Below are 26,574 nucleotides of genomic sequence, written 5' to 3'. Positions count from 1 at the left end.
TCTAACTTGTCCTTTCTGTATTGGCATCTCTTTTACCTCCTCCTCCTAGGAGAAGAGGCTCAGCACACCAGGATATCAGTCAATGAATCCTCTGAAAGGTCTTCAATTTGTCATTTACCAAGAAGAACATAGGAATAACTTTCTTTTTCATTTTAATTAAAAAAGAAAAACTTAGTTTCTGATATTAATATAATGTATTTTAATTACCATATAGTTCCCATTGCTCCCTGCAGCTACAGTATTGACTTGGCGGAGACCATGTTAATATGTCCAAGGACAGAAGGACATGGACAGATAAACTGCACAGCTCTGTGATCTTGTACCCTACAAGAGCAGCTCACCACTACTTACCAGAACTGATGTCTTGAGCTTCATCTGCTGGATTTTTCATTATGCCAAGAGCTTTAATCTAGGCCTCTTGCTCTATATCAATGCTTGGGGAATACTAACGTTCAGCAGGAAAAGTGAATTCATAGACTGGGTTTGGGGGCATCTTATAATCCCTTTCACACCAAGGATTTCCTTTTAAAATTGGGTTTCTTTAAAAGACACTTTGTGCTGACATAGGTGGAGGGAAGGATAAACAAGGAAGTTTTGCACAGTTACAAGTGTGTGTCCCTTGCCATTTAGCAGGACTCATAAATTCTTCACCCTTCTGATTTTGCAGCAATGTGCCTTATCACCTGTGAGTTTACAGACAAATTCCAAAATAAATAGATACGACTGGGTTTAGTTTCCAGAAGTAATCTTGGTGAAAGAATAATAATACATCCTTGTGGGTGGGGAAAAAAAAGAAGAAAGAAAGAAGACTAAAGAAGATTAGATAGAAGAAGACAAAAGAGAAGAGGGGAAGAGAAGAACATGTATAACTTTGGGTCCAAATTTTATAAAAGTCAAGGACCGAAAAATGTTTAATTCTAAAGTCATTTATCCTGTAGTTATTCAAGGACAGTATAAATAGTTGACCTCTGGTTCCAAGGCTATACAAGAATCTGAGTGATAAAAGACAGTCAAGAATTTACCCATGTGGGGTACATTATTTTGAAGGACCCAGCAATGTACTATGGGCTAGATGGACACAAATCACAAAGTAAATGTGAACCAAAATAAAAGTGGAACCTATCCTTCTGCAACAGAGAGAACTAATAGAAAGGCTCTAGTTTTGTTGCAAAATGGATAGTAAAAGATATATTAGTTATATAAAGAGAAACAGAAAAGACAAGAGCTATCTGTAATTATTAGTTTGGTGCAAAAGTAATTGTGGTTTTGCATTGTTGAAATTGACATTTGATATTGGCATATATTGTTAAATAAATGTAGTTATGTTATAAATTGTTTTAATGTGCATTTCTCACTTCATGAAATTTTGCAATTGACTTATTAATTGCTGTTTATTTTATATTTACTTTAGACTATGGAAATGATATTAGACAAAAAGCAAATTTGAGCAGTTTTCTTATCTGAGTTCAAAATGGATCAAAAGCAGCAGAGACAACTTGCAACATCAACAATGCATTTGGCCAGGATCTGCTAACTAACATACAGTGCAGTGGTGGTTCAAGAAGTTTTGCAAAGGAGATGAGAGCCTTGAAGAGGAGGAGCATGCTGACCGGCCACTGGAAGTTGACAACCAATTGAGAGTAATCATAGAAACTGGTCCTCTGACAACTACAGAAGATGTTGTTGAAGAACTCAACATCGACCATTTTATGGCATTTTAAGCAAATTGGAAAGGTGAAAAAGCTTGATAATTGAGTGTCTCATGAGCTGACCTAAAATTTTAAAACTCGTCATTTTGAAGCGTCATCTTACTCTAGCAAGAATGAATCATTTCTTGATCGGATTGTGACGGGGGCAAAAGTGGATTTTATACAACTGCCAGTGACAACTAGCTCAGTTGCTGGACCAAAAAGAAGCTCCAAGCTCTTCCCAAAACCAACCTTGCACCAAAAAAAGAAAAAAGGCCATGGTCACTGTTTGCTCATCTGGCCGGTCTGATCCTCTACAGCTTTATGAATCCTGGTGAAACCATTACATCTGGGAAGCATGCTCAGCAAATCCATGAGATGCACTGAAACCTGCAATGCCTGCAGCCAGCACTGGCCCACAGAAAGGGCCCAATTTTTCTCCATGACAGCGCTCGACTTCAGGTAACATAAACAATTCTTCAAAAATTGAACGAATTGGGCTACGATGTTTTGCCTCATCTGCCCTATTCACCTGACTTCTTGCCAATCGACTACCAGTTCTTCAAGCATCTTAATAACTTTTGGCAGGGAAAACACTTCCACAACCAGCAGGGTGCAGAAAATGCTTTCCAAGAGTTCTTCGAATTCCAAAGCATAGATTTTTATGCTACGGGAATAAACAAAAATGTGTTTATTGTAATGATTCCTATTTTGATTAACAAAGATGTGTTTGAGCCTGGTTATGGTGATGTAAAATTAACAGTCTGAAACCACAATTTCTTTGCACTGACATAAAAATATTACAAGGTCTTATAAAATTGTCTAAAATGACTGTTGGGATACACACATACAAATTCTATAGAGCACTGTAAGCTGGGAACTCCAAAGAAAGGTTTTGATGAAATTCCCAGGAGAAACTGGCAGGCAGAAGTAGAGATGGACGTTCTCTCTTCTGACTGCTTACAATTTACTGATAATTTAAATCTACACAGCAACAATTAGTCCAGTGGTTGCTTCACCAAACAAATGGGCATCATTACCTGGACAAGTTGACACATGAATCCAACCATCACAAAAGACAAGACTTCAAACCAGAGACAAGGAACACTGCCTCATGATCACCATCTCTTTGGTGGGCCTTATCTGGTAATATATGATAATCTACTTCTCCAATATAAATAAGCTATACTCATTCATAATACAACTAACTACTTATGATTCTTGTATTCCTTTTATCTGAAATATACCTATTAAATGTATCTCTCAGAGTCTAATGTCTTCGAATTGTTCATATGCTGGTTGAGACCTGAATCCCAAAAGAATTGCTGCTAACTCCTCTCCAGTTATTCATTATATCCAGAATCAGACCCCTGCATTGCCCTTACAGCAAATACTATCTCTGAAAATGAGCAACGAGATACTTAGATGTCACCCTTAGCACTGTCCTTTAGGTCAGTTTGTCAAATAACAAAGTAATTAGTAACCTAAAGTGCAGCCTCACCACCTACTGGTGATAGGTAAAATGGTTTCAGCTCCTAAGATGTCATAGAGCAGGTTCTTCATTTACTCCCACCCAAAATCAGTGATATTTCTAGACTTAAGCAAACAACATCAGGAACATTTTTAAACTTAGGACATTAACTTAGGAAGAAATAAAAAAGAAGCCCCGACCTCATAACACTTTCATTTTACTGGGAGGGACAGGCAATAAACAAATAATATCTCTGCATCCACTCTCATCCTGCTACTCTGAGATTTCCTCTCCTGTGTGCTAGGTGCGCTGTGCAGGTACCAGAGCTCTTTTCTCCTCTGACTTGCCTTTCTGGTTCAGGAAGCCGAGGCAGATCCATCAAGGTGGCACCCACTGCCCGCTTCCCTCCTTTCCCTCCTACTGGGATGGGCATGCTCACAGCACCCCTGTAGTGGTCACAGACGTCCCTGGGTGACATGATGCAGTAGTGCCTCACTGCAGCTCCTGGTGCCTAGGGAGTTTGGCTCCCACTCTCCCTCCAGGTCCTCTGACTTTTATAGGAAGAGAGATTGGACCAAGCTAATTGTAGAGTTGAGCAGGGCTATCTGCCCCCAGCTGCTTCTCAGGATCTCTAGGAAAGGGCAAAGTAAGCCATGAAATCTCCAGTGTCCCTGTTGTGCACCAAGCTCTGCCTAAACCAGAGGTTACCTGCAGACTCACCTAGCAATCATTATTAGAGACTACAAATGCTCTAATAATGATTGTAGTGATGAATGCACAACTATGTAATTAAGCCAAATACCATTGATTGTACAATTTGGGTGAATTGTATGCTTTATTAGCATGTATCAATAAAATTTATTTGTTTAAAAATATGTAGCAATAAAATTGATTTTTAAAAATTGAAAGGGGAAGAACTCTTCAGGAATAAGGTAAAATCAAATTGAACACTCTAACCCTTTGCAATATTGGAACATCCTCTTCAGTATGAATTTAAATGAATAAAAATAAATATCTTATTTTTTTCCTTTAAAATATCATTTTGTCTCCATTTGTAATTCATCTTTACATTCCTTTATTCCATATAAATCTGTGCTGTATTGAGTTTTCCTTTCAACAAGTTATAATCTCTGTCTGGTACCCTCATATCATGAGTAAAATAAAAATTTTAACACAAATTTTTTATATCCTTAGGAAAATCATGATTTTACTTTCTCTGAAAAATATATTTTAACAAATCTATTTTCATTTTCCATAATGCCTCATATTCTCACTTCCCTCCTTACCTAGATTAAATTCTGTGATGCTGCTTAATAATGATTCCCTTACACACATCAAGAAATCACTTGCCCTTCCTGTATTTTATTATCTTCATCCAGCAAAATTCTACCCCTGGTAAAAACCCCACACTTCACATGCCCATATCCATGTCTCTGTGGTTGGAGAAACATTCTAACTTGTCTCACTTTAAATTTATGACCACTCACCTCATAAGGGTGCTGAATCTTACCTCACAATCACACATAATTTCCCAGGACCCTTCACTCTCTACTCATTCTTTTTATCTTTCAAGTTCTAACGTCCCCCACATGGATGAACATGCTAGTAAAACCTGGGCATTTATAATCTATAATGGGAAATTATAGTCTGTAAATTAGCTCACTTTATCACTTGTCAGCCCCTTCTTTTCTATTTGGGACCCATGATATATTTTTTTCTCTCATTTCTCTTCCTTCCCTGCCTGAATAATTTACTGGCCTAACTAAAGAAAAAATAAGTACAAAAATTTAAAAATGTTTAAAAAAAGAGGATCAAGTCCAGAAGTCCCTCCTATGTATCCTCTGATTGATTCTCAAATGGAGATTTTTCTCTTGTAGTATCATAAATATATCATACCACTGTCTTCTTGTCTTCATGGTTTTTTGTGAGAAATCAGCACTCTATCTTATTGGGTATCCTTATTCTTTTGCATTGCTTTTATCTCATTCTCAGAATTCTCACTTTGACTTTGGCATTTACATTTTGGTCAGTGTGTGTCTTGAAGTTGTTCTATTTGGAGTATTTTGAATGGGAGTACATTGGGCTTCTTAGACATGGATATCTATGTCCTTCAATAGGGTTGGGAAATTTTCTACCATTATTTCTTCAAATATTAATTTTATCCCCTTTCCATTCTCTTCTACTTCTGGGATACCCAAGACATGTATGTTTTCATGATTTTTCATGTCATTAGTTCCCTGAGACCTTGTTCAATTTTGTCCATTCTTTTCTTCATCTTCTACGTTCACTTTCAGAGGCCATTTTTTAAGCTCACCAATCATTTCTTTTGCTTCCTCAAATCTGTGATTTGTGATTCCAATATTTTTTAATTTGACATATTGCACCATCATTCCCATAAGATCTGCTCTTTTTCAATGTATGCCTTCAAATTTTACTTTGTGCTCATCCAGTGTTATCTTAATATCCTTAATCTCTTTAGCCATCTCATTGAATTTATTAAGGCGATTTGTTTGAACATCTATGATTAGTTGTCTCGGCTTCTTTATGTCATCTGGAGGCTTATCTTATTCTCTTAACTGGCCATATCTTCCTGCTTCTTGGTGTGGATTATAATTTTTGGTTGTGTCTTAGCATCTGGCTTACTAGAGTATTTACTCTGGGTGTAGTTTTTCTCATTAGTTTCAGGCTTCCTGCCCTTTCTCCCTTGCTGATTGTGCAGTAGGAGCCAAGGATGCAGTTGGTGTTACAAGATATGGAGGCTGAAGCTGCCCTTGTTGCACCAGGGACCAAGGAAGCTTCTCCCAACTTTCTCCTTTGCCAGGGGTAGGGACAAAGTCACAGCTTTGTGGAATAATACAAGTTGTGCTGGCCTAGACTGTAGCTGCCAGAGAGACTGATGAAGCTTCACACCCCTTTCTCCCTTGCCTTGGGTAGGGGTGGAGCTGTATATGTGGGCAACAATTTATGCAGTTCAGGTCCAAAGATGACCACAGTTGCCCCAGTAGAATTCTGATTATTCAGTCTTTGCCAGCCAAATGTACCTGTGGTTACCTGGATAGGCTTGTGCAGGGCCTGACAGCCTCCTCCCTGCCAGAGGTGGGGCTGAAGTCTGAGCTAAGGTTGCAGAGTGATCTGGGTGAAATAAACTCGTTACTAGAGTCACTGTGATTTTTGTTCAGTCTGGTTTGGCCACATGCTGGGGGCAGGGTCAAAATGAAGGGCAACGGCCTCTCCATGACTTCAACAGTTCCAAACTTTAGATGTTCTTAGGGTTATACTTTAGCCAGCCAAATGTACTAATCAGTAGCTGCAAGCAGTGGCCAAACATTTCCTCCTCCTCTGTTTTTGGGAATGGAGCTTCCAATTCCAGCCACAGAATTCCTCCAGGGTGACTTGCATTGCCAACATTGGGTGATCAAATGCCTCTGAGACTTGGCAGTAATTTCCTAGAGAGGCTGCCACAGGTCCCCCAGCTTCCTCCCTGTAGAGGTGGGGCTGGGGCCTAGGCTAGACCAGCAATATGGCCTGGATGGAACAAAGCTGGCTCCCACCAACACTGTGATTTTCAGTCATCCCAGCTTCCCCTCTACCAGGCACAGAGTTAAGATGACAGGTACCGGCCTCTTTCTCACTTGAACTATTTCAAACTTTAGCTGTTCTTAGGGTTATATTTTTGTCTGCCAAATTTACTGATTAGTAGCTGAAGTTGGTGCCCAACCGTCTCTTCCTCTCCCATATTTTGAAAGTGGAGCTTTCAATTCCAGCCACAGAGCAATGGCCAAACTGAAATCAACATACGTCATTGGCTGAGCATCCTCCCTTATAACCTAAGCATTCCTCAATGAGTGTAGTATATTAAGGCAACCACAATTACAATTTGATTGCAATAAGAAATGAAAATAGTTATCTAAATTAAAAAAGAAGGTAGAGTAGCAAATCAAATCATCTTTTGTGAAAAGGAAAAGAAAAATATGGGTGGCAAAGGGTCCAGTGAAGGAAAGAGTAAGGGAGGTAAATTACCTTCCACAGGGGAAGCTTTGAATAGGAAGGATCAAGGATTTAATCTTGGGAAGGACCAGAGTTGGAGGATGATAGGGAAGAAGGAAGAAGATGGAAGGAATAAGGAAAGAAAATGATAAATTTTTAAGCATTAAGGAGATACAATGAATCAATCCATCAGGCTGTAAAGTTTAAAAGACCCTAGGCTAGAGAGTCAATTCACCCTGTCACTTGATCTGGCCAAGTGAAAAAAAACTTTTCTATGGTACGTTCCCTAAAGGATGTGGTTTCTCATACAGATGAGGGATGCAAACATATTCAAGTCTGTTTGAAGAGGAAGCAGCTGGTGCTGCAAGACTCACTGCCCTACAGCCCTGGGGAGGAGGTTTGTGTTCGAGGTTGAAGCACTGTGCGAGGATAGCTGCTACTTTGCTGACAGTAATAATTTCCCAGATCTTCAGGCTGGAATCTACTGATGGTGAGAGTGTAATCTGTCCCAGACCCACTACCACTGAATCAATCAGGGACTCCAGAAGGCCGGTAGGATGCACCATAGATGAGCAGTTTAGGAGCCTGTCCTGGTTTCTGGTGGTACCAGTTTAAGTAGCTGCTAACACTCTGACTGGCCTTGCACTTGAGAGTGACAGTGTCTCCTGCAGATGCAGCCACAGAGCCTGGAGACTGGGTCATTACGATGTCCCCACTGGCACCTGCAACCAAAAAAGAACATAGATCATACCTTAAATCACAAATGTATAAAATATGTATCTAAATGTAGGTTTTCTTATTTATCTTATATATTCAGATCTGCTTTAGATGAAATGGTTTGCTCACTCTGCATGTTAAAACCATTCTCCAGCTTTATAAAGATAATACTCTTCTAAACCTCTCACCTGAGGCCCAGAACACCAGCAGGATGAGCAGTTGGGAATGTGACATCATCTTGCTCACCCAAGTGATGTACTCAGGCCCCATCTCCAGGGAAACTGCATTAATAGAGCCCTGAGCAGACAACCAAGTCCCCGAGGAACATATGCAAATCTTTAGAAAGTATAAAGTCAAATGCACCTCTGCAGTGAGTTGTGAAGATAAATAATGGAAGGAGGTAAAAATATCACGACCACAGGAAATGTAACTACTCACCTGCAAAAGGCGAGAAATCAACTTAACACTACAACTTTCAACAATATTCAGCACAATTCTGAAAATGAAATATTATATCAGCAATTGTACTCTTTCAAATCAACTGCACCCATCTTGAAAACAAAAGGAATTTGTAATAAAATACATGCCTCTGTAAGTGTAATATCAGAACTTAATTAAATGTTATAAATATGGTGCCAAAACCTAGGTGGAATATACTCATATCACTGGATAGATTAAGATGTAATTCACGTATTGTGTATCTAACTCAGTCTAAATTTTAAACAGGTATTTGAAGCTCCTGTTCAACATCCAAAAGGAACCTCACTTAATATATCCAAAACAAGTCCTCTGTATTGCCCTTAATACAGTATTACTCCCAGAAATGAGTCACCAAATTTTTACAAGTCACCCTTAGGACTGTCATTTAAGCTGACCACTTTCTAAAATGGAGTTGGAGTTGCCCTGGACAGTGCTTCAGGGGCAATCACCGGAGACTGTAAATCCACCCAGGGCCCACTGGATGGAATGGGAGAGAGTGTGGGCCATGATGTGGACCATTGACCATGAGGTGCAGAGATGCCCAGAGATGTACTTACCAAATGCAATGGATGTGTCATGATGATGGAAGTGAATGTTGCTGGGGGGGGGAGTGGTGGGGTGGGGGTGGTGGGGTTGAATGGGACCTCATATATTTTTTTAATGTAATATTTTTACAAAATCAATAAAAATAAATAAATAAATAAAATGTTTTAGAATTAAAAAAATAAAAAATAAAAAAATAAAATCACTAATGTAGTGATTAGCAGACCTGAAGTGTAACACCTCCACCTAGTGGTCATAAGTAAAATGGCTTCAGCTCCCAAGGTCTGATAGAGCAGTTCATTTATTCCTACCCAAAACTAAGGATACTTTTAGAACTATGCAGATAATAATATCATGAACACTTCTGGGCATAGGACACTATTCTGTGGATAACTAGGGTATTAGTGAGTGGTGCCCCTCGCATTTCCACCCCTTGATTCCAGGATTGTGAATCCCAGCTAGGGGAGAAATAGTACCATGGAGGGAATGCTGGTTTAGAGCATATAAAGCTACCTGGAAAGCATTGCCCCATCCCTGCAGGTACTGTCACCTAGTTGACAAGGTAAGTGAGCCCTCATAGGACCAACACACTGAGATGGAAGAACCCTGTATTTTGTTGGGTTTATCTCCCCTCCTCTCTCATCCAAAAGTGAGGTTATTCATTAACAGCCATTATTATAATCCTAGTACAAAAAGGAGTACCAGGACTGTATGTGATTGCAACTAGTATTTGTTTAATAAGTATATGAATGAAAAGATAAATAAATAATTGATATAAATCAATTATGTCAACTTTATTTACAAGTAAAACAGAATTCAAAGAAAAAACTAATGAGTAATTTTAGATTTTTTTTGTTATTTCATAAATTTGCAGAAATGAAAATTCTGCAAATAGCATAGCCATAAATATTCAGGAAAAATAAATTTTGATACAGAGCCAAGCTACCAAATATGAAAAATATATTGGAGATTAGTGCTCTTAGATGCAAACAACAGAAATGGAGGGGGGGCGGGGCAAGATGGTGGCTCAGTGAGCATACCTGATAATCTCTCCTGCAAAGAAGCAGCTGGGCAGCATTGGAAATTCTTCGGGACCAGGCTGTTTTGGGATTTTGCAGGGCAGGAGGAGTCTGGACATTGATTTGGTGGGAAGGTAACAGAGAAAATTCATGTATAAGATAAAATCGAGGCTCTATTACACGGAGGTGGGAGCTGCATGCAGGACGCTCCCTCCTGGGGTGGGCAGAGCCATGGCATCGGCATGGCAGCAGCGATTCCTGGAGGCTCTGTGGTACTGGGGAATTCATAAGCCCTGAGTGGGCTATTGGGAGGCCAAGAGGGCAGGAGGCCTTCGCAGACTGATTTGGGGAGACAAATGGGAGTTTTATTGTGAGGCGGAGAATTTTTGATTGCGGATACAAATAATAGTGCTTCTGGCTACAGCCCCGCCCCCCAAGTCTGGCTGCCGAACTGCAGTAGCCGTAAATTGTTCACAATAAAGAGACATAACCAGGAGACTGTTTCAGGATCTGGCAGGGTGAGAGATGTCTGGAAGCCGATTAAGGGAATATTTTGCGAAGCATGGGAATTTCGGTTTTGGACTCTGTTATTGGCACTTCCAGATGGAGCCCCACCCCTGGGCCTGGCTACTGATCTGCATCATTAAATTGGCTGCAGTGTAGAGGCACCCCCAGGTGGCTGTTCTGGGGGTTTACAGGGTAGGAGGTGTCCTGAAGTCTAATTGGTGATACAGCCACAGAAGAGACCCAAGTGAGTGAGTGAATTGCGGGGTTCAGACACATAGGTCAGAGTTTGCGGATGTGAACTCCCCATAGGGCTGCCACCCAGCTGCGGGGATCCCTGAAGGCTGCATTGCTCTGTGGTGTTCCCAGGCTCCCTGTTAACCAGATTTGAGGTTGCCAGGTCTGAGTCCCCTAAACCCTGGTGGCCCACACCCCAGAGACTCACACCTCTTGAGTCTTCAACATTGCAGACTTTCCATCCCTGAATCCATCATGCCCTGAGGTCCATCTGAGGTCCTTGAATGTCCTAACCCTCAACATTTGCATTTTTTCTTTTTTGTTTTGTTTTGTTTATTTTTTTATTTTTTTATTTTTATTTTATTTTTTTATTTTATATTGTCCTGATTGCTAACATTGCATTATCTCCTAGTCTTTTCTCCCAAAGTCTTTTTTTTTTTCAGTTATTTAGGGGGGTTTTTTGTTGTTGCTGTTGTGGTTGTTTTATATCTTTTTTTCTTTTCCTTACTTGTTCCCATCCCTTTACCCACCCCCTTTTTCTTTCTTTCTTTCTTTCTTCTCTTTTTATCTCTCCCTTGTCCCTCATTTGCTTCTTAATTTATTTTATCTTAATTATACAATAGGTGCTGCAGGGAACACCTCACATTTGCTGGGTTTCCTCATCCTCCGTTGCCTCATTTCTTTGTGAATTGATTTTGGCTACCTACACTATCCCCTTTCCCCTACATCTTGATATCCTCCATCATCAACTGTCTCTCCTATATTCCACCTCCCTTTCTGTGATCCCCAAAGTGTCTAACTCTTAATTTCTAATACCTTTGTTTTCTTTTCTGTCTTTTATCCATTCTTGAAACTATTGCCTTTCTTTTATCTTTCCTTCTCTCACGAAAACACTAGCTTTTTAATTCATATCATATTCCTCCCTTATTCAGTCAACTACCTCATTATAGGTACTCTACATACTGCTATAACTCTACACAACTTACATGAATCTAATATCCATCCTCCCAGATCTCATATTGTTGCTCTGTTAACATTTATCACCAATACTACTTTACACTTTTTCCTTGCTTACACAATTGCCTTTCACTGACCCAATACTTTCCTTTAAAGTGAACTCAACCAGCAATAAGAAATTAGATAAGAAGAACAAAGTGACAAAGAGAAGATATAACACTTACACAAAAACAACAGCTAATTAATCCCCAAGACTAGACAAAGAAGCTAAGAAACTGATTAAACATGTCAAGATAAAATGATGACCAGACAGCAATAAAAATCTACAAACCAAACCAGTAATCAGGAAAAAATGGCTGAATCCAAAGAATAAACAAAAAACCAGGAAGGGGAGCAGAACATTGCACAAGTAATTAAAGATCTCAGAATATATAACATAGACAAATTTAGTGAACTAAAGAAAGAGGTTAACAACATGAAGACAACACTTGGAGGGGAAATTGCAGATATACGCAAAAAGATAACAGATATGATGGGAATGAACACCACAGTTCAAGAAATCAAAAATACACTCGCAGCAAATATCAGCAGATTAGAAGAGGCAGAGCAGAGAATTAGTGATGTGGAAGACAGTACATTGGAAATCAAACAGATAGTAGAATTGATCGATAAAAAGATACAAAAAATCCAGGTAGGACTTAAGGACCTGAATGACAATGCAAAATGCTCAAACATATGTATTATAGGCATCCCAGAAGGAGAAGAGAAGGGAAAGGGGTCAGAAGGAGCGTTGCAGGAAATAATGGTTGAAAACTTCCCAAATCTACTGAAAGAAACAGATGTACATATCCAAGAGGCACAGTGAACCCAATCATCATAAACCCCAAAAGGCCCACCCCAAGACATATACTTGTTAAATTATCCAATGTTCAAGACAAAGAGAAAATTCTAAAAGCAGCAAGAGAAAAGAAAACCATCACATACAAGGGAAGCTCCATAAGATTAAGTGCTGATTTCTCCTCTGAAACCATGGAGGCAAGAAGGCAGTGGTATGATATAGTCAAGGTATTAAAAGAAAAAAATTTCCAACCAAGAATACTCTATCCAACTAAACTAGCATTCAAAAATGATGGAGAGTTCAAAATATTCACAGATAAACAGAAACTGAAAGAGTATGCCAACAAGAAACCTCTCCTTCAAGAAATTCTAAAGGGAGTTCTGCAGAAAGAAAGGGGAAAAAAGGACAGGCAGAGGTGGAGGAGAGTATAAGAGCAACAAAAAAGACAAAAAAGAGAAGGAAAAAACACCAACAAAATATGAAAAACACAAGTCCAATTAAAATATGGCTAACATAAATAATTCCTTGAAAGTAATAACACTGAATGTCAATGGATTAAACTCACCTGTCAAAAGATTCAGACTGGAACATTGGGTAAGGAAATATGACCCATCTATATGCTGTCTACAAGAGACACATTTTAGACCCAGAGACTCATGGAGGCTGAAAGTGAATGGTTGGAAAACAATCTTACAAGCAAACAATAACCAAAAAAGGCAGGAGTAGCTATATTAATATCAGACAAAATAGACTTTAAATGCGAAACTATTGTGAGAGATAAAGAAGGATACTACATATTAGTGAAAGGGACAATCTCTCAAGAAGAATGAACATTCATAAATATTTATGGTCCTAACAAGGACGCCTCTAAATACATGAGGAAAACGCTGGAAAAACTAAGTGAAAGAATTGATGCACCTACAATTATAGTGGGGGATTTTAATACACCACTATCAACTCTGGACAGAACATCTCAAAAGAAAATCACTAAAGAAAGAAAAAATTTGAACAGTATATTTGAGGAGCTAGATCTAATAGACATATCCAGATCATTACACCCAAACACAGCAGGATATACATTTTTCTCAAGTGCACATGGATCATTCTCCAAGATAGACCATATGCTAGGCCACAAAGAAAGGCTTAATGAATTCAGAAAGATCAAAATCATACAAAATAATATATCTGATGACAGTGGAGTGAAGCTGGAAATCTGCAAGGTCCAGACGCCTAGATTATACACCACGATATGGAAATTAAATGGCACACTATTAGAAAAACAGTGGGTCAAAGAGGAAATCTCAAAAGAAATCAATGAGTACCTTGAAACAAATAATAATGATAACACAACATATCAAAATTTATAGGATGCAGCAAAAGCAGTACTGAGAGGGAAATTTATAGCCATAAATTCATACATCGAAAAGAAGAAAGAACAAAAATTGAAGAACTAACTGCACATTTGGAGGAATTAGGAAAAAAACTAACAAAGTAATCCAACAGGAAGAAGAAGGAAGGAAATAACAAAGATAAGAGCAGAACTAAATGAAATAGAAAATAGGAAAGCACTTGAAAACCAAGAGCTGGTTTTTTGAGAAGATCAATAAAATTGACAAACCTTTAGTGAGACTAACAAAGAAAAAAAGAGAGAAGATGCAAGTACACAAAATAAGAAATGAGAAAGGAAATATCAACACTAACCCCACAGAAATAAAGACTGTCATAAGAGGATACTTTCAAAAACTATATTCCAACAAAAATGACAATTCAGAGGAAATGGACAAATTTCTAGAAACACATAAGCAGCCTATATTGACTAAAGAAGAAATTGATGATCTCAACAAACCAATCACAAGTAAAGAGATAGAATCAGTCATTAAAAACCTCCCAACTAAGAAGAGCTCAGGCTTCACAGGTGAATTCTACAAAACATTCCAAAAAGAACTAACACCAAACCTGCTGAAACTCTTCCAAAAAACCAAAACAAAAGGAACATTGCCTAACTCCTTCTATGATGCCAACATTACCCTAGTACCAAAGCCAAACAAAGACACCACAGGAAAGGAAAATTACAGACCAATTTCTCTAGTGATTCTAGATGCAAAAATACTTAACAAAATACTTGCTAATCGTATTGAACAACACATTAAACGAATTGTGCACCACACCAAGTGGGCTTCATTCCAGGTATGCAAGGATGGTTCAACATAAGAAAATCAATCAATGTAATACACCATGTAAACAGACTGAAGGGAAAAAAATCACATGATTATATCTATAGATGCAGAAAAAGCATTTGACAAAATACAGCACCATTTCTTGACAAAAACACTCCAAAAGATCGGAATACAAGGAAATTTTTTGAACATGATAAAGAGTATATATGAAATACCTACAGTCAACATTGTTTACAATGGAGAAATCCTAAAATCCTTCCCTCTAAAGTCAGGAACAAGACAAGGATGCCCACTGTCTCCCCTTCTATTTAACATTGTCTTAGAAGTACTTGCTCGAGCACTGAGACAAGAACCAGATATAAAAGGCATTCAGATTGGAAAGGAAGAAGTAAAAATTTCATTTTTTGCAGATGACATGATCCTATACATAGAAAACCCTGAAAGGTCTACAACAAAGCTTCTAGAACTCATAAATGAGTTTAGTAAAGTCACAGGTTATAAGATCAATGTACAAAAATCGGTAGCATTTCTGTACACCAATAATGAGCAAGATCAGGAGGAAATCAAGAAACAAATACCATTCTCAATAGTAAATTTAAAAATCAAGTATTTAGGAATAAATTTAACTAAAGATGTAAAAAACTTATACACCAATATCTATACTAGACTGTTCAAGGAAATCAAAGAAGACCTAAATAAATAGAAGAATATTCCCTGTTCATGGATAGGAAGACTAAACATTATTAAGATGTCTATCCTACCAAAACTGATCTACACAGTCAATGTAATCCCCAAAAAAAAAATCAACACAGCCTTCTTTAAGGAACAAGAAAAACTAACTGTGAAACTTATTTGGAAAGGAAAGAGGTCCCGAATAGCCAAAGACATATTGAAAAAGAAAAACGAAATTGGAGGAATCACACTACCTGACTTCAAAACATACTACAAAACATACTACAAAGTAGTGAAAACAGCATGGTATTGGCATAAGGAGAGACACACAGACCAATGGAATCGAATTGAAAGTTCTGATATAGAACCTCATACATATAGCCATATAATATTCAATAAAGCCACCAAACCCTCTCAACTGGGAGAGAATGGCCTATTCAACAAATGGTGCCTGGAGAACTGGATAGCCATATGTAGAAGAAAGAAAGAGGATTATCATCTCACACCTTATACAAAGATCAACTCAATATGGATCAAAGACCTAAACATAAGAGCCAAGACCATAAAGACCTTGGAAAGCAGTGTAGGGAAACATCTACAAGACCTTGTAATAGGAAATGGCTTCATGAATACCACACCAAAAGCACGAGCAGCAAAAGAACAAACAGATAAATGGGACTTCCTCAAAATTAAAGCCTTCTGCACCTCAAAGGAGTTTGTCAAGAAAGTAAAAAGGGAACCTACACAATGGGAGAAAATATTTGGCAACCATACATCCGATAAGAGATTTATAACTTGCATATATAAAGAACTCCTATATCTTGAAAATAAAAAGATAAACAACCCATTTAAAAAATGGGAAAAAGATTTAAACAGACACTTCTCCAAAGAAGAAATACAAATGGCTCAAAAGCACATGAAAAAATGCTCCAAATCTTTAGCTATCAGGGAAATGCAAATCAAAACTACAATGAGATAGTATCTTACTCCCATAAGATTGGCAGCTGTGAAAAAAACAGAAGAATACAAATGCTGGAGAGGATGTGAAGAAAGGGGAACACTCATCCACTGCTGGTGGGAATGCAGAAGGATTCAACCATTCTGGAGGACAGTTTGGCGGTTTCTCATAAAACTAACCATAGATTTGCCATATGACCCAGCAATACCACTGCTGGGTATATACCCAGCAGAACTGAAAACAAGGACACAAACTGATATATGTACACCAATGTTCATAGCAGTATTGTTCACTATCACCAAAAGTTTGAATCAACCCAAATGCCCATCAACAGACGAGTGGATCAATAAAATGTGGTATATACACACAATGGAATACTACTCGGCTGTAAGAACAAATACACTACAAACAAACGTGATAACATGGATGAATCTTGAGAACCTTAAGTTGAGTGAAGCAGCCCAGGCATTGAAGGACAAATACTACATGACCTCAATGATATGAAATAAGCAAGCTGCCTCAGAGAGCTAGAGACTGGAAAATAGGCCTACAGGAAATCGGGGGGTGGAGGAAGGATGTGAGCTGACGTCTGCAGGGGTGGAATCTATGATGAGCTGGTGGTAAGTATGAGCACAAAGAAGAGATAAAATGGGGGCTAGGGGTTGCCTTTGGGTGGGGCTTTGCAGGTTTGAGGGGGGCTGGGGATGGGTGGAGGGGTAATATTGCCCACAAAATTGGGGGGAGGGAGGGGCAACATATGAACATAGGAGAGAGTCAGGTGTTGGTTGAGAGTAAAATGCTGAGAAAATCGTATCAAAATATAATTAGGAGGGTTACCTGTTTAGGATGCTTGGAGGGGATGGTCTGATGCGGGACGGACTCCTGGGGAATGTCTGAATGCTCATTTTGCCAGCGTGGGTTGTACCATTGGGTAGAGACCCAAGAAGTGAGAGTTGGGGTGGACCCACATCCTGGGGAGGACTAATGCCATCAAATAGAGGGAACTGTATTTCTCAAGAGAAAGGGTGGTTCCCAGGGCATTAGGGCAATTGAGAAAGTCAAGCCCTCAACACTGTTGCAAGTATCTCTGAACATGGCTCCTCAAGAAATGAAGATTGACTGTCACTGTGGGCCCCAAGGGGAGGGGGAAATAGATATTGAATAGATGAAACCAAAGTAAATGTGAGGGCAAAAGAAGTGTTTCACAAGAGTACACAAGGATGGATATAAAACATATAATATTACACAAAAAACATATAGGGGATGACAGACTAATAATGTAAGCCATAATGTAAAACATAGGAAAACTAAAAAATTTAGAAAACTGTATAGCCTAAAGTATAAACCACAAAGTAAACACAAATGTCACCTTGTTTGAAAGCTATTGTCTCAATATCTGTACATCAGTTCCAGTAAATATGATATGAATAAGTTAAAAGATTATTGCAGTGGAAGGGAAAAGGTTTTATAATGGATATGTGGGAGTACTGTATATTGTATATATGAATTACTGTGATCTAAGGCTCTTCTGAAGAGAAGCTCAATAATTAGGAAAAAAGAAAAGAAAGAGATAGGATGTAGAATTTTTCCAAATAAATATGTATTCTATATCCTTTAAACTATTTGCTATATTCCATTTTACTAGTAAGAGAACCTGACCTTATATTGGGCTTCACTTTTCAGGAAGTTTTGGATCACAGAGTGGTTCAACAATGGCAGCAGAGGAATACTGGTATGGGATATTATTGACAGGTGATATATGGTTGACAGGGAGTTATACAGGGCATGTGTCCAGTGCATGGAAATGTTTGGATATACTCATAGTGGGAACAATTAAAAACAACAGCTAAGGGGGTACTGGGTTCCTGGCCGGGGGAGGGGAGGCTCTGTCGTGGTCCCTAGGGGAGCAGTGCAGTCCCCAGGTGCAACGATAAGGACCAGGAAGGAACGAGGGTCCAACAGTGAGCCCCTGATACTAATGACTATGCTTGTGAGCCTTATACACCTGAAATAAGAACAAGGCCTAGAGCAGCACTGTGCCTAAGAGTTCCCTCCTGACAGCCTCCATGTTACTTAAATGTGGCCAGTCTCGAAGCCATACTCAGCATGTAAACAATGCCTTCCCCCCAGCGTGGGACATGACACCTGGGGATGAGCCTCCCTGGCACCGAGGGATCACTTCCAAGTACCAGCTGATGATGTAACTAGAAAATTACCTTAAATTAAAGGTTCAATGCGGACCCAGCAGAATCTCCCTGTCTACATATAATAACAGGAGTTAAAAATGCTGTTTGACCTAAAGTAAGGGGGAAATGGAAAAGACAAATGAGTTCATATGGCTATGAGTTTCTAAAAAAGAGTCTGGAGGTTGTCAGAAGGATTGCCCTTATACACACCTGAGCAGAGTCTCAGAGACAGATAAAGTAGATACAACCCCAGATTTTGGTCCTTTTGAGGCCTAAAGAGACCCACAGGTTCTATGATCATGGCAGATGGGGTTCACTGCCATGCCAGTTGGCCCTTCTATGGAGCTGGTGTTTCTGCATGATGGAACTGGACTCAGATGGGATCTCTTTTCACAAGCCTTTCATGCTACTTTACTGGAATTGTAGTTGGTGCTGGGGCTTAAGCTATATCTAGGGGATTTGAATCTCTAGACTGACAATATGATAGCCAGTCACTGAGCCTCAACAGACTTCAGCTCCTACACTCTGATTTATTGGACTTACTTCACTCAGCTAACATGGAGTTGAAGAATGTCAACTACCACACCATGGAGCCTAGAGTGCCTACAACTGAAAGCAGGAGGATTGCATCCAGTATCCATGTGGAATCTAAACACCCTCTTGACATAGATGTGGAAAGGACACAACCAAGCCAAGGACCACAGGAAGTAGAAATACAATAAGGATCAGAGTGGACTTAATGATATCCTATTCATGAACTATTGTGGTTAATAATCGAGAAAATGTGGCATTGGTGTGGAAAAAGTGGCCATGGTGGCTGCTGGGTGCGGGGAATGGGAGGAAGAGGTGAGATGTGGAGGTATTCTCAGGACTTGGAGTTGTCCTGGGTGGTTCTCCAGGGACAATTACCAGATGTTTTATGTCCTCCCATGGCCCACTGGATGGAACGTGGGAGAGTGTGGGCTATGGTGTGGAACACGGGACATGGGGTGCAGTGATGCCCGGAGACATACTCACCAGATGCAATGAATGTGACATGATGATGGGGGAGAGTGTTATTGTGGGGGGAGTGGTGGGGTGGGGGCGGTGGGGGTGAATGGGGACCTCATACTTTTTGAATGTAATATCTTTAAGAAATGAATAAATTGAGTAGAATTTGGGGGGAAAAAAAGAAATGGAGTGGGTTTAAGCTAATTCATATAAAAGTACAAAATTAATATCGTGTGGCTTATAGATCTGATCACAAGCTGGGGAAGCATAGGAAATGTGTCAGAAGTTCGATGGCATTAACACAGTCTGGGACATCACAAAAAGAGAAAGACATGATCCCACTCCTACCACAGATGGATGGTGGACACTCCTGATTGCAACATCAATGCTGGATGCCAGTCATGAGACATTGGAGGTTGAAGACATCTACTGCTGCCATCATGGCAGAGGATTCAGTCTGAAATATTTTAGACTCAGAGATGCATATCAGAAAAATTTCTACATGTTATGTCCAAATTGTGTGACTCTAGCAACTGTAAATAAATTGATAAATGCAATTACTGTTTCCCATCTTAGTGTTATTAGAGAATGCACAACATATGACTTCTTCCCGCATATAAGTATATAAGTAAGGAGAAATAGAACCAGCAAGATGGTGGCAGAGTAAGGAGCTCCTAGAGTCAGCTCGTGCTACAGGGCAGTTAGTAATCACCCAGAGCTATATAAAGCACCTGTCTGGTGGCTCCAAGAGACAAGTAGGTCATCCTGCAACATCGTGGAAAGACTGAAAGGAGGATACTCTCCATTGGCAGAGAAGATTTAAGAGTAGGGCACTCCACATCCCAGAGGCTAGTGCCCATCTTCCACTGACTACACTTGCTCCCTAAGAAGTGATTCCATGGCTGGAATTGGAAGCTCCACTTCTCAAAAAGGGGGAAGGAAGAGAGGGATGTGTACTAACTTAAGATACTGATCAGTAAATCTGGTAGGCTATCTTGTAATCTTAAGAAGAGGTAAAGTTTGAACCTGTCCAGGTCAGAAAGAGGCCAGTAGCACAATTTTAACTTCACCTCTGACACAAGGGAAACAGCATGTACTGAATATCACAGTGCTGGTAGGGACCAGCTTCTTTCCATCCTGACCAAATTGCAGTTATAGCATAAACCCCATCCCCACCTCTTGCGGCGGCTTGCTCGGTCGGTAGAGGTGGGGTCTGGCTGCGGACGAGGGGTCGGTCCAGCTCTGGACGAGGGGTCAGTCCCGCTTGGGACGAGGGGTCGGTCCCACTTGGGACGAGGGGTCGGTCCGGCAGCAGACGAGGGATTGGTCTCACAAGGGGTTCCGCGGTTCGGCTGACGGGGTCGCCCGGCAAAGCCGGCGACGAAGGGGTCGCCCAGAGAAGCAGGCGACGAACTGGGGACAAGGGAGGCCAGGCCCTTGTCGGGGGCTCTCAGGACTGGAGGGCGCACGGCAGAAGAACTACCGCGGAGACAAGGTAAACACGCAAGTCCACTTTATTGAGGGAGAGGCAACAGTTTTATAGGGGCTGGGGAAGGCTGATTGGTCGAAGCCACGCCCTGTTCTGATTGGTTGCCGGTGAAAGGTCAGTGGGCGGTACTGGATGGGGGAGGGGTGGTGGTTAGGGATTGGCTGTCGCTGTTGCTGGGGGAAGGGGCAGGGTTTAGGGATTGGTGGCTGCTGTTGCTGGGGTGGAGGGCAGACTTGAGTTTCCCACCCACGCCTGGCTGTTGCTGCTGTCGGGGGGAGGGAAAAGGGCAGACTGGATTTTTCCGCCCATGCCTGGCTGTTGCTGCTGTCGGGGGAGGGGAAAAGGGCAGACTGGAATTTTCTGCCCTGCGCCTGCGCAGGGAGAAGGAAGAAGAAGGGTGCCGCTCCACAGGCATCGTGTGGTGCCATCCGGGAGGAGGGGCGGCCGTGGAAGCATGGCTGCTGAGAAGGGGAGACCCGAGGGCACTCTGCGCCCATGCCGAGCTCCCTTCAGGGGTGGCGGTGAGTCCGACCAGCCACCCTATTATGGGGGCAGCGGCTTGGCCTGCCGCGGCCGCTCCCCCGCCAGGCCAGCAAACCACACTTCAGCCCGAGGGGTGACCGCAACCTCTGACAGGGACATAACTGGAAAGGCATGCACCAGCCTATCCAGGAAAATATAGGCCACACCAAGGAGGCTGGTGATCATCCTGCTTGGCCACACAGGCCACCTCAGGGGCTATCCTGTGGCTGGAATTTGAATCTCCATTTCCAAAAAACAGGGAGGAAGAGGTGGTTGACCACTGATTTCAGCTATTGATTAATGAATTTGGATGGCTATAGTATAACTCTAAAAGTAGCTAAAGTTTTAAAATGTCCAAGTCAAAAAGTGACTGATAACCTCCATTTTGACTATGAACACAGCATGAGGACAAGCAGGCTCACTGAAAATTGCCATGATTGAAGGAACAGGTATCTTTCAACCAGGTTGCCCTCAGCCCAAACCTAAGCTTCAACCCCACATCTAGTAGGGAGAACTTGTTGGGCCCTGCAACAGCCTTTCCAGGGAAATGATGGTGCATTTGGCTATCACTAACAGAATAGTATGATATGTACAAGACAACTGCAGTCACCTTGGACCTGTAATGCATAGATTGCTCCCCACACCTGTAGCTCCATCCCAGCTCCAGGAAGAGGAGAAAGGCACTTGAAGCTTCATAAGTCTATCTGGGCAACCACAGTCTAGAACTACACAACTTGGATTATTACACACAGTAGTAGCTTGGTCCAAACATCTGGCAAGAAAAAATTTGGAAGAAATTTCATCAGTCCCTGGGGCACTGAAGGCAGATTGAGCCTCCACAGCTCAGAACACCAACTGCATCCTTGGCTCCTACTACACAACCAGCAAGGGAAAAAGGGCAAGAAAGCCGTAAACTAAAGAGCAAAACTGCACCCAGGATGAATATTCTAGGAAGCCAGACATCGAGGTACCAACAAAAAATTTCTACCCACGCTAAGAAACAGGAAGATATGACCCAGAATAAGGAGGAAGATATGCCTCCAGGTGGCATAAAGGAGTTGAAACAACTAATTATAGATGTTTAAACAAATCTTCTTAATAAATTCATTGAGATGGCTAAAGAGATTAAGGATATTAAGTAGACATTGTATGAGAACAAAGAAGAATTTGAAAGTATACATAGAAAAATAGCAGATCTTATTGGAAAGAAAGACATGATAAATGAAATTTAAAATACACTAGAGTCATATAATAGCAGATTTGAGGAAGTAGAAGAAAGGATTGGTGAGCTTGAATAAATGACCTCTGACAGTGAACAAACAAAAGAACAGATGAAGAAAAGAAGGGAAAAATTGAACAGCGTCTCAGGGAAATAAATGACAGTAAGAGACATGCAAACACATGTGTCATGGTTGTCCCAGAAGGAGAAGAGAAGGGAAAAGGGGCAGAAGGAATATTTGAAGACATAATGGTAGAAAATATCCCAAACCTATTGAAGGACAGAGATTTCCATATCAAGAAGCACAACATCTTCTGAGTGCTACAGAGACCCACAGGCTCTATGGTCATGGCAGATGGAGCTCAATGCAATGTCAGTTGACCCTACTTTGGAGTTTGTGTTCCTGAGTGTGATGAAGTTGGACTCAGATGTGATCTTTGTTCACAAGCCTCTCCTGTTACTTTTACCGGACCTGTGGTTGGTGCTGGAGTTTAGTGTATACTCAGGGGACCTGAATCTCTCAATGGTCCATGTGATAGCCATGCCCTGAGCCTCAACAGACTTGCAGCTCCTACCCTCTGGCTTATTGGACTTAACCCAGCCAGCTAACAGGGAGGTGAAGAACGTCATCCATCACACCAAGGAGACAAGCGTGCCTACAACTGTAAACAGGAGAATTGCATCCATCATTCAAGTGGAATCTAAGCACCCTCTTGATATAGAAGTGGAGTTAACATAACCATCCTAGAGTCCACAGAATGGAGGAAAGAGTATGGATTAGAGTGGACCTACTGATATTCTATTCTGGAACTATTATGAGTAGTAATGGAAGTAAATGTAGCATTGAGATGGAGAAAGAGGCCATGGTCACTTCTAAGGGTGGAGAGTGGGAAGAAGAGATGAGATGTGGGGGCATTTTCAGGACTTGGAGTTGTCCTGGGTGGTACTGCAGGGACAGTTTACTGGACATCATATGTCATCCCATGGCCAACTGGGTTGACTGGGAGAGACTGTAATCTATAAGATGGACCATTGACCATGTGGTGCAACAGTGCTCAGAGATGTATTCACCAAGTGCAATGAATGTCCCATGATGTTGGAGGAGGTTGTTGTTATGGGAGGGATGGGTTCAGAGGGGTGGGAGGTATATGGGGACCTCATATTTTTTGAATGAAACATTAAAAAAATAAATAAAGACAAAGATATTTTTAAAAAACAAGCAAAACAAAAACTAAAAAAAAAGAAGCACAACATACTCCCATCCAAATAAACCAAGAGACCAGGACTGCAGGAAATACTAAAGAGTGTGCTACAGCCTGAAAACAAACAACTGGAGAGAGAAGCTTGGAACTGCATAAAGAAATGAAGATTATATCAGTAAAATAACTAAAAGTATCAGAAGTGTCGTGAAAATAATATGACAGAAAAAAACACAAATAATCAGAAACAAACTTAACCAATGATGTAAAGCACTTGTATCCAGAAAAACACAACTAATTGGTAAAAGAAATCAGAAAGAGCTAAATAATTGGAAGAACATTCCATGCTCATAGTTTAAAATACAAAATTTCATTAAGATGTCAATTCTACTGAAATTGACATATAGATTCAATAAAATACAGATTAAAAACTCCACCAGAATTTCTAAATAAATGGCAAACATGATTATAAATTTTATGTGGAAGGGTGAGGGGTCCTGAATAGGCAGAAGCATCTTAAAAAGGAAAAGCAAAGTTGGAGAACTCTCATTTCCAGAATTTAAATTGTATTACCTTGGTAAAAACAGCATGCTACTGTTGAAAAGGCAGACACATAGATCAATGGAACCAAATTGATGGTTCAGAAACAGACACTCCCATCTATGGTCAAGTGATTTTTGACTAGCATGTCAAACATACCCAGGTCTGGCAGAACAGTCCATTCAACAAATGGTGCTGAAAGAACTGGATATCCATACCAAAAGAAGAAAAGAGAAGCCCTATCCCAAACCTTATCCAAAATTTAACTCAAAATGGATCAAAAACCTAAATATAAAAGAAAGAACCATATTAATTCTAGAAGAAAATGTAGGAAAATGTCTGCAAGACCTAATAGTAGGTGGTGGTTTCTTAAAGGAGATAAGAGGAGGACTGAGATGGCCTACTGATATTTAATGTATGTAGAAGCTATAGTTAACTTTAATGCAAAAGTGTGGAAATACATAGAGTGGATAGTAACACATTTAGTGAGTAACAGCTGGTTTATAAAATTGGAATGTGGCAGAAAATGGTAAGCTAGGGATGTAAATGCAAAATGAAAGAAAGTTAGAGAATAATCTAGGGAATGAATAGCACAGTAAACCCAGAAGTGGATGAGAATTGTGGTTCATGTGGTTGATGTTACAAGAATGTCCTTGGTGAGCTAGAGCAGGTATACATCATTATTCCAGGGTAGTGGGAATGTGGCGAAGCATGGGAAAAATACAACTGGAATGACCTATGGACTGTGGTTAATAGTAATAATGTAATATTCATGAATCTATGCCAAAGATGTACTGTGCTGATAATAGGGGAGTATGGAAAAGGTGTGCCAAATGTATGCTAAGGACCTTGTAATAATCTGAGGATACTATCTCGTAATCTCTAAAAAATTTTCCTCCATGGTGTGGTGTGTTGATAGAGTGGTGTTTTTTGGGGATTCTGTACATGTGCATGATTGCTTTGTAAGCTTACAATTTCTGTCATAAAAATATATTTTAAAAATAATAACAGGGTAAGTTGAGGGAAAACACACCAAATGTAAGATAATGACTGTAGTAAGATTTTAGCAATATTCTTTCATAATTTGTAACAAATGTCTCAAAACAATGCAAGGTATTGGTGGTGGGTTGATATACGGGACCCATGTATGATGTTATGCATGTTTGCTTGTAAGTTTCCAACTTGTACTATGTATTTATTATTTATGCATGTTCATTTATAAATGATATAAAATAATAATAGTGTGGTTTGGGGGAAAATACTTTGGTTAGCAGAAATATTTTGAAGTTACTCTTTAATCATTACTTAAAAATGTTTCACAACAATGCAAGGTATTTTTGGTAGGTTGAGGTATGAGAGACCTCTATGAGGTTATGTATGTTTGAGTTCTAAGTCCACAACTGTTACTATATATTTATTGTTTATGTATGTGTATTTATGACTGATATACTTCAATTAAAAGTATATGTATTTATATATGTATGTATATACATATACATGTGTATATATATACAGAGAAAGAGAGAGAGAGAGAGAGAGAGAGAGAGAGACCAGTTTACAAGGTTTTAATCCCAAACACTGTGCTCTGAGAATTTCACTTTCATCTTCACTGGTTCATTCCAAGAACATCCCTCAGCCAATTTGTAGCAGCATTGTTGGTCTGAGCCTCACAAATGGAGCCTTTTATCTGAGGTATTGGCCAGAAAAACAACAATTAGGTATAAGCTGAAAAATACTCAGGCTCCTGTTCTACAGTGATCTTAATACACACTTTTTACATACTTGAAATATTCCTATTTCATGATCCTCCTATTCAGGTACATCTAAGATATTAAATGGGATATGACTCAAATGCTACCATTTTTCCTATCATGAGTTGCTCAACATCTCTGGGTCACTCCCCTGTCATTTCTTCACAACATTAAGACTTTTATCAAATCATTCCTTCCCAGTAGAGACTTTCATGACCTTCTATGTCCCCAATTTTTTAACTTCTCCGTGTTCCATGCTCATGAACATGTTCCTTTACAACTACAAAGAAGTGCAGACCATTTGCTTTTCTCTTAAATGTGAGCTTGTCTTGGGAATTCCATTAATCAAAACAAGGCAACCATAGAAAATTGCTCTGATTGTAGGTTTTCAAGAAACAAAGAAAGGCTGCAAGATGATGACACCATTTCA

The 26,574-nt window shown here is 40.0% G+C and overlaps 1 gene segment (V, D, J or C); it reads right to left on the bottom strand.

Annotated features, from left to right (window-relative positions):
* The window catches only part of LOC101436499 (immunoglobulin kappa variable 3-20-like), a 114,074-nt gene extending 105,941 nt beyond the window's left edge, over positions 1 to 8,133 (bottom strand). Inside the window, 1 exon segment of the V gene segment in view lies at positions 8,052 to 8,133. Coding sequence covers positions 8,052 to 8,133 — 82 coding nt within the window.
* Between the last annotated feature and the right edge of the window lie 18,441 nt (positions 8,134 to 26,574).

Source organism: Dasypus novemcinctus, chromosome 17 (assembly GCF_030445035.2).
Source record: "Dasypus novemcinctus isolate mDasNov1 chromosome 17, mDasNov1.1.hap2, whole genome shotgun sequence".
Lineage (NCBI taxonomy): Eukaryota > Metazoa > Chordata > Mammalia > Cingulata > Dasypodidae > Dasypus > Dasypus novemcinctus.
Note: the sequence above shows the minus strand (reverse complement) of the source record. Positions and strands in the feature narration are given on the sequence as shown.